The following is an 8,233-nucleotide window of genomic DNA, read 5'->3' as shown; positions in this document are numbered from 1 at the left end:
AAGTGTGCTTTCCTCCTAATCATTAACAGTCAGGGTTATCTGTTCACTTGTTTAACTTTCTTTATTATATGCATTTTAAGGAGTACATAATTATAACACAGTACAATAATATTACAATTAGATATGACGGCATAAATAACTCTAGCAAATGAGTGCCTAACACAACTTGATCTTTATTATTATTAGATATAATAAATACATTTCAGTTCAATGTATCCCGTGAATGAGGTGTTTTATTTAAAAAAAAATCTGACTCTTCACTATGATTTGTTCATGTGCGAGAGCATTGATTGGCTGTTAGCTAATCAGCGGTACAAACATATAATAAACAGAAAATACATTAAACAAAGATGAAAAAGCATCATTGGCTTCTGGGCTATAAAGAATAAAAAATATAAAAGAAAATTTACATGAGATTTGTGTGTGTGATGGGCCTAAGTTTGCCACATTAGGTTCAACATAGATGGGAATAATTAATTAGGCTTAAGAATATGGGGATTTTTCTCTCAGGTTAAAACTCTGGATATGTTAAAATAGCATAATTAAAACAAATTAAAAAACAAAACAAAAAATAACTGCGTCATATACACAGCAGAACACTTATTGTGGAGGTGATGATGAAACTGATCTAGTAAAGCAAAATCCGAGTTTAACTGGAAATCACTCTAAAACCTTTATTGGTTTTCCCTCTTATTAGAACTTTTGTCTTAGTTTTACTTTTTCTTGGAATATTACTTTCAAAATTAGCATGTATTTTTAGAACGGCCCCACGGGAGTCCCTGGTTTGAAAAAAAAATGTTCGTGGCTCCGGTGCGTCAGCCTGTGACTTCACTGGGCTGGAAGGAGCAGAGATGCTCTGCAGGAAGCTCCCAGTCATGACTGTGTGAGCGGTGAGACGAGAGCGAAGCGTGGAGCCTGCAGCACCTCCTCTCCTCTGGCTGCAAACTTCAGACCTCTTTATGATGTGTGAAGGGAAAAGCGCGCTGGAGTTTGATTTGATGGCTTTTCGATATCACAAAGTGGAATGGATTTCGCTGAGAAGAACAGACAATTTGACTGGATCCTGTGCGGATGAAATTAAGTTTTTAAAGGATTTATAGAAAGGGGCTCTTGGTGGATACAGTTCGTACTGTGGCCCTGCAGAGATTTTTCACTGTGTAATGCATGTTTCTGAAAGCTCGGTGTAATTTTCTTAAAACTCCAAAGAGCGACAGCTTCCTCTTGTCATGAAAAATCTCACCATGGATAACATGACTGTGGAAAATGACACTTCGGTGCACGACAACCAGACCCTTGGAGTGTGGACTGACTATTCATTTGAATACAAGGTGGCCAGCGTGTTTTTGGTGACTCTAATATGTGGGGTTGGGATCGTGGGGAATGTGATGGTCATACTGGTAGTCCTGACCACCAAACACATGCGGACTCCCACTAACTGTTACCTTGTGAGCCTGGCGGCGGCTGACCTAATGGTCCTTACGGCCGCCGGGCTGCCCAACATCACCGACGCCCTGCACGGGCAGTGGGTGTACGGCTACGCGGGCTGCTTGGGCATCACTTATTTCCAGTACCTGGGGATAAACGCGTCCTCCTGCTCCATAACCGCCTTCACAGTGGAGCGCTACATCGCCATCTGCCACCCTATTAAAGCGCAATTCTTGTGCACTCTATCCAGGGCTAAGAAAATCATCATGCTGGTGTGGGCGCTCACCTCTGTTTACTGCATCATGTGGCTCTTTCTGTCAGACACTAAAAAGTTGATCTATGACAACGTGGTGCTGCTCACCTGCGCCTACAAGGTGTCCAGGAGTCACTACCTGCCCATCTACTTCACGGATTTCACGGTGTTTTACGTGCTCCCTCTCATGCTGGCCACGGTTCTGTACGGACTGATCGCCAGGATACTTTTCATCAATCCACTGCCTTCGGATCCGAAGGACAGCACCAAGAAGTGGAAGAAGGAGACGACTCAGGGAGGGAGGATGATTAGCACCAGCTCCTCCAGCAGCACCACGGCTGCCTCCCGCAGACAGGTAGCTCATTATCGTCACCATCATCCCCGTAGCACTTTTCTGCGTGAGTTGGGTTGCGGAGGGACTGTATTTCGTTCCAATTAAAAACAAGTTAAATGTTTCATTTCCAGCAGATTTATTCTGCTTCTCTGCTTTTTCTTCTTCTTTTTAAATCCAGATAGATATTCTGACAATGAAATGTAGCCCTGCGTTCAGTTATGCTAGTCTAAGTTTATGGTGACAGGAAAAAACCTGTCTGTTTGGGATTTGGAAGATTTTGTACCGCATGAAACAGAATGAGAACACCCAACCTGGGTTCCTTGGCTTATAAGCGTTTCTTTAAAAAGAAAGAACGCTTTTTAATAAGCCGTTTCTTTAGTGAAAGATCCACAGCTTCGTGGATTACAGACATTGAGAGAAATTAGACTATGTCTTCTCGTCCTTATCTCCATGTGAGGGGGTAAAATTTTAAAAATCCTGCAAAAAACAAAAAAATCTCAAAAATCCTCAACTGCAATTCCATCAATGCTGCACCCATATCAGAGGCGGGGCTACATTCTTAATGGTTGTATTTCAGGCCGACATTGCAGGCACACACGTGTCTGCAGTCACGGTGCATGAGTAGTTGGTGGATTGTTGCGTTTCAGACACGTCTGCAGGGTGAGACCTCACCCTCTCCTGACGAATTTTCACTCGGACCCAAGCAGACCATGCAAATGCCTAAACTATACTGTCCCTCTAGCACAACAGGGAGGGCCTGTCTTAGTAAGGGGGTTTATGGAGGGGTTTAGGACAAATTCATATACCTAAACGCAGCTTCTGTTAATCTTATTTTATTCTGAAAACTTTCCATTAATCTTTAGTTCCTAAAGTACTGGTAACTGAGCCTGGTGGAGTGTAAAACCAGCCAGTTCATTTCCCTCCCTTTCTTTCTTTCTTTCTTTCTTTCTTTCTTTCTTTCTTTCTTTCTTTCTTTCTTTCTTTCTTTCTTTCTTTCTTCGTGGAACAGAGGAGATTCTATAGCTTAGGACTGAATAAGAAGCAGAAATTTTGAGATAGTCCATCCTAAATATAGGCCAAAAAATGAATTATCTTATCTTATCTATGTCTTTTGTTAAACACACGGCCACATGCAGTACTGCTAAACAGTCTAAAACAATTTCACTATCTATCTTCTGTTTAGTTTTTTCTTTTTAACATTTTAAAAACAGTTTTATGAATAAAACTGAATCCTCTAAAGGTAAGGACACCATGCCAGACACCTAGGTAGGCTGCAGGGAGAGATGTTTGTTTATCAGATCAGGGGAAGAAGCCTTCCTGGAATGACAAGGGGGTGTGGTAACCCTGAGGGAGCTCCATGCTCTGCTGGGTAGTCAGATCAGTTAACCCTAACTCAAATAGACTTTTAGTCCTTTTCTCCATCAGTGGGGTTTTTATTCTAACACATTTCTGCCAAAGCACAGCCAGATTTGCTTGTTATTGTCAGCATTCACAACTCAACACAGACACAACCAACAACCCCTCCCTCCTACCACATACCTTACCGAGTTACCTAAATGTCAACAGCAGCTAAGATTAGGCACTCCACTTGCTGATGGCACTTGCTCTGCCCCTATCCAAGTCAATTAGACTCACCTCACTGCAGCTGAGACAACATGTCATGAATATGGATACGGATTGATTACATGCACGTTTAAACATCAAGATTTTTACCCGGCAACTAAATTAATAAATCCAATCTTTGTAAAGTTGTGATTAACGATTTGATCCAGTTACTTAATAAATTATATAAACATTAAATAGGTGTTCAAATAGGTCACTAATATTGACGAGAGACTTTCAAGCTGGAAAGATTTTTATCTCATCAAATCTTTTCATTTTTTTAACTGGATAGTTTGGTATGAGCCACTGATGTGTAGCATCAATGTTGCTTTGATTAAGTGATGCACCAATTGAGCAACAAGCTGATCAGCAGTATACTTGTCCCTCTTTCCCATGTTAGAATCATGGTAAAAACTATCCAGTCCCTGAGGGGTGTGCTTATGTAGCACACCCAAATTTTGTATAAATCCGCTGTAAAAAGGACCCATTTTCACTTTTGTTTTTTCTGATGTCATTATCCTCGGGTGACATAGGAACACACTGTACATGTAAACCTAATAAGCTTGCTTCACAGTACACCCATCTGGTGTGTGCTGCTAATTCAGGTGATTTTTGTACAATGCGAGTGACTCCACCCTAAAACACTTACCAGATAAATAATTGGCAAAACCCCAGTGCAGCAGTAAAAAGGTCAATCCACGCCTCGGTGTATGTGTAGCCATGTTATTTGTTGCAATGTTCGAGCAGACCTGCTGGCATTTTCACAGCTTTTACGATCAACAAAGTTCTCAATTCAAATTATACCCCTAGTATATACAAGTGCAATCAGGTGAACGAAGAAGAGTTTTTGGCTTGAAACAGGTGATTTTCTGGTACTATAGCATGCTGTATTATAAGTTAGACCATTTTTGGCAACCTTTTCATGAAAATGTCCAAAGGTTGTGACAGTGTCTTGGTTTGCTGGTTCCAGATGATCAAAGTTGAGCACAAAGGTCTAAAGACAAAAGCAGAGTTCTGTATTTGATAGGGACTCAGAATTTCCAATCACCAAACTGGAAAAGTCGAAGAAAACACCCACTTGATAACTTGGACACATTTACTCAGCTCTGACATTCAAATTTTGTTCATAACCACTATGGTCAAAGGAAACTCTTATTACTGTCCACAGTAATCCATGTTTGACAGTAAGGCTCAGCGCTGGCACCTTCCTGCCTTTGCATTTGCATGCGTGAAAAGCTTTAGGCTGAGAGGTGCAGCATGACCCCTAAGAACACAGATCCGAGCAGGCATCAATGGCATGACATTGATGAAGTCAGACACAGCATAAAAATGAGGAGCTAAGCTGGAGGTGGGTCACGTTGTATATGAGATTTGCAAGTGGGAAACACAGAAGTGTATCAGCTGAACCACCAGCTGTTTGCTTAGCTGTTATCAGCTCATATTGATACTGATATAAATAAATGGTCGTGACAAGTTTAAAATTTTTTAAAACAAGGTTTTTTGAAATTTAGTGTGGGGCAGCTTTCCTCTTCTGAGCTCAATATTGTTGTCTTTAAATATTGTAGTAACGCTCCACCATGTGGGAGCAGGTGAATGATGACCCCATATATGCTGCAGTTTTAAATCTTTGAACCCTGGTCAGAAGTTTTGTCATGAGTTTTTAAATCATGGCGTGCTGTTTTTAAGGACATTTTTTGTGCCATGAAAGCACATGTTGAGCTTTTTGTTTGCCATTTCAGGCTGTACCCATTGTAAAGAGATTAAATAACCAACACAGTGGAGGTGGCTTAAAGGCGGGAGAACAAAGGTTCATAAGGTCAGGAGGTAAACTGCTTATCCCCGCCTCAGGATTTGATTTTACCTTTTTTTTTCTTTAGAATTTTACATTTTGCCTATTCAATTTGGCAACACCACCAATTTTCAAATTATCCCAGTGCCTTCACATGAACCTTGAAATTAAAAAAAAAACAACTTAGATTATCTGGTCAGTTGGTGACACCTGTGGTCACTAATAAGGATTTGTTTTGTTGTTGTTGTTGTTTTGTGTAGAGGTATTTTTAACACATTGTACTGTGCTCTGACATCTGAAACAAATAGGCTGTTTCACAGGAAAAGCCACTTCACCAGCTGAATGTTTCCAATGAGAAGCAGAAGTGTTTGATGTTCTGCAGCTGTATAATAGGGATGTTGATAGGCTGACCACACTGAGAACAAATTTGTAGATGAACTACAGAGTTGCATACATTAAATAAATTAAATCCCAAAGGAATCACAGTCAAAACTATGCAGAGTGTTAGTTACAGACAAAAACTAATATTAGCAAAAAAAAAGTTAGGGGTGAAATTTCATACACCACATAAAGATGTTTTTTCATTTAACTGTGGGGAAGGCGCAGCTGCATGTAAAGACAATGTCGATGCATGATAGGGTGTTGGTTTTGTGCATGCTGGCTCATAGCTTACTGGGTAAAAAGCTGTTGAACAACCCTGTGCAGTAGTGCAATGTGTTGGGCTTCATTTACACCTGATGAGCATTTAAAAACTTTTTATTATGCTGTCCGAAACAGGTTCGTCTTGTAAATGAGTTATTGAATCTCAGTGAGATTACCTGTAAAAATAAAAGTTAAATAAAAAAAAAAAGCTTCTTTAACACATGAATGAATTTTTTTCCCAGGTGACAAAGATGCTCGCTGTGGTGGTGATCCTGTTCGCCTTACTTTGGATGCCCTATCGTACCTTGGTGGTGGTCAACTCTTTCCTGGACAAGCCCTACCTGGACACCTGGTTCCTGCTCTTCTGCCGTCTCTGCATCTACCTAAACAGTGCCATCAACCCCATCATCTACAACGCCATGTCTCAGAAGTTTCGTGCCGCTTTTAAGAAATTGTGTCACTGTGGCCCTCAGCGCATGGAGAAGCCTGCTTCCTACAGCGTGGCCCTCACCTACAGTGTCATCAAGGAAACGTCCAACGGGGAAAGTCCTGACCACTTCACCACAGTTATGGATGAGCTCCACACACCGTCTGCTCAGTACCTACCTGCCAGCATCCTGCCAAATGCCAAAAAGATGGTATATGAAGAGCCTTCTCCGTCGAGCAGGGATGTCAAGGCCTGACTAGAAACAACCTTTCCACCTGAAGGTGGTATCAGAGATTCTGACAGCTCCAGTATTGATTCTGACATGTATTGAATATACAGGTTCCAGCTTTATTTCTCAAGATTTTTTCCTCTTGTAAATGTTTGTTTTATTTGACATCAACATTTGCCAGAAGACAAATAGGATGAGCTGCCCTGTGCTGTAGGCTTTCTTGCATTTTTGTGTGAAATGCAAGAAGAGAGAAAATATCATAAAATAGGAAGTCTTAATTATTAATGCAGGAAGTGATCCTCCTCAGCCCTATGATGTAATACAAAATCACCTTTTCTATTAACTTTACCATAAGCTTTATAGTATAAACTTGCATGGCACCGATTTGTTATAAGTTACTGTATAGCTGTATGACAAATTTGTCAGAAGTAGGGTGCCTTCTCATCTCATCTTTCTCCCACTAAACAAAACCAGACTGTTGAATAAGACATTAAAGTAGTAGTCACACTCAAAAGGAAATTTCATTAGTGGATGTCATAGGTCTTTGTGATAATAGCCTTGCCGTTAGAGACCTTTACGGCAAGTTTAAAATGATTTAGCTGTCTCGCTTAACTCTTTGTTTGTTCCCATTAGTCTGATAGTGCCACTCTCAGCTACAGCAGGCAGCTGTTTTCAACAAACAGCTCTCGCTCCATCCAGTACGAAACAGCAGACAGACAGATTTAGCAAACACTGCTGTGGATGTTGAGCAGATCAGATATTCCCCCGGGAGTCCCCATTTGGTCGAACATTTCATATTTAAATTCAATTTGCCAGCTAATCAGAAACATTTTCACTGCAAGTGAACAAAAAAAGGAGAAACTCCAGAGTGTGCCTGAAACACAGCTTAATCCCTAGTCCATTCCCTCATTATCAAACAATACTTAAATAGTCAGCTTCAGACAGAAGTATATACTAAATGGACGTTCACTCATTTTCATTTCATTTTCTTAACCGCTTGTTAACTTGGGTTTGCAAGCAGCTGGCGCCTATCCTAGCTATCATATGGTGAAAGGCAGGGTGCACCCTGGGAAGTTCGCCAGTCTCTTGCAAAGCAATCACACGGAGACAGACCACCATCCACGCTCACCTTTACAGCTAAGAGTAATTTGGAATCACCTGTTAGCACAACACACGTCCTAGAGGAGTACCCACAGTGACTCCATAGAGGCACAGCGAGAACATACAGTGGATTCAAACCTAGGAACTGGCTGTGTGATGAGACCTTGTTTATGTACAACTGTTCTTCATATTTATGGCTGATGTGACTGTTGAGCGATCACTTTCTATTCGCTTGACTCTGCCCAGCTTCCTCTCCCTGTTCTGGGAATGGAGCTCTTATTTTCCTTTGACCTAAAGTGGTTAGTAACAGTCAGACGATTACTTTTATCACCACAAGTATGCCATAAGCATACCACATTGCACACTGACAACTAATCATAGTAGTATTCTGTTACATCGACAGTTCGGTTGATGACTTTCTGTCAGTCTAA

At 41.0% G+C, this 8,233-nt stretch overlaps 1 protein-coding gene across 1 annotated transcript; it reads left to right on the top strand.

Moving 5' to 3' along the window:
- The first annotated feature begins 1,226 nt into the window (after positions 1–1,226).
- Positions 1,227–6,728, top strand: trhra (thyrotropin-releasing hormone receptor a). Its single transcript, XM_085365110.1, has 2 exons — positions 1,227–2,033; positions 6,288–6,728. The coding sequence occupies exons 1-2, from the start codon at positions 1,227–1,229 to the stop codon at positions 6,726–6,728; spliced, it is 1,248 nt and encodes a 415-aa protein (XP_085221236.1).
- The last annotated feature ends 1,505 nt before the right edge of the window (positions 6,729–8,233 follow it).

The sequence above is a fragment of the Diplotaxodon limnothrissa genome, linkage group LG11, assembly GCF_057381915.1.
Source record: "Diplotaxodon limnothrissa isolate DT_005_m linkage group LG11, D_limnothrissa_male_GT1.1, whole genome shotgun sequence".
Taxonomy (NCBI): domain Eukaryota; kingdom Metazoa; phylum Chordata; class Actinopteri; order Cichliformes; family Cichlidae; genus Diplotaxodon; species Diplotaxodon limnothrissa.
This window is presented reverse-complemented; position numbering and strand designations above follow the sequence as displayed.

Bases quoted from the DNA above. Each gene is read 5' to 3' on its own strand.
- trhra (XM_085365110.1), top strand. From the start codon at position 1,227: ATGAAAAATCTCACCATGGATAACATGACTGTGGAAAATGACACTTCG. The intron at 2,034-6,287 runs GTAGCTCATTAT...TTTTTTTCCCAG, and splicing joins CGGCTGCCTCCCGCAGACAG to GTGACAAAGATGCTCGCTGT.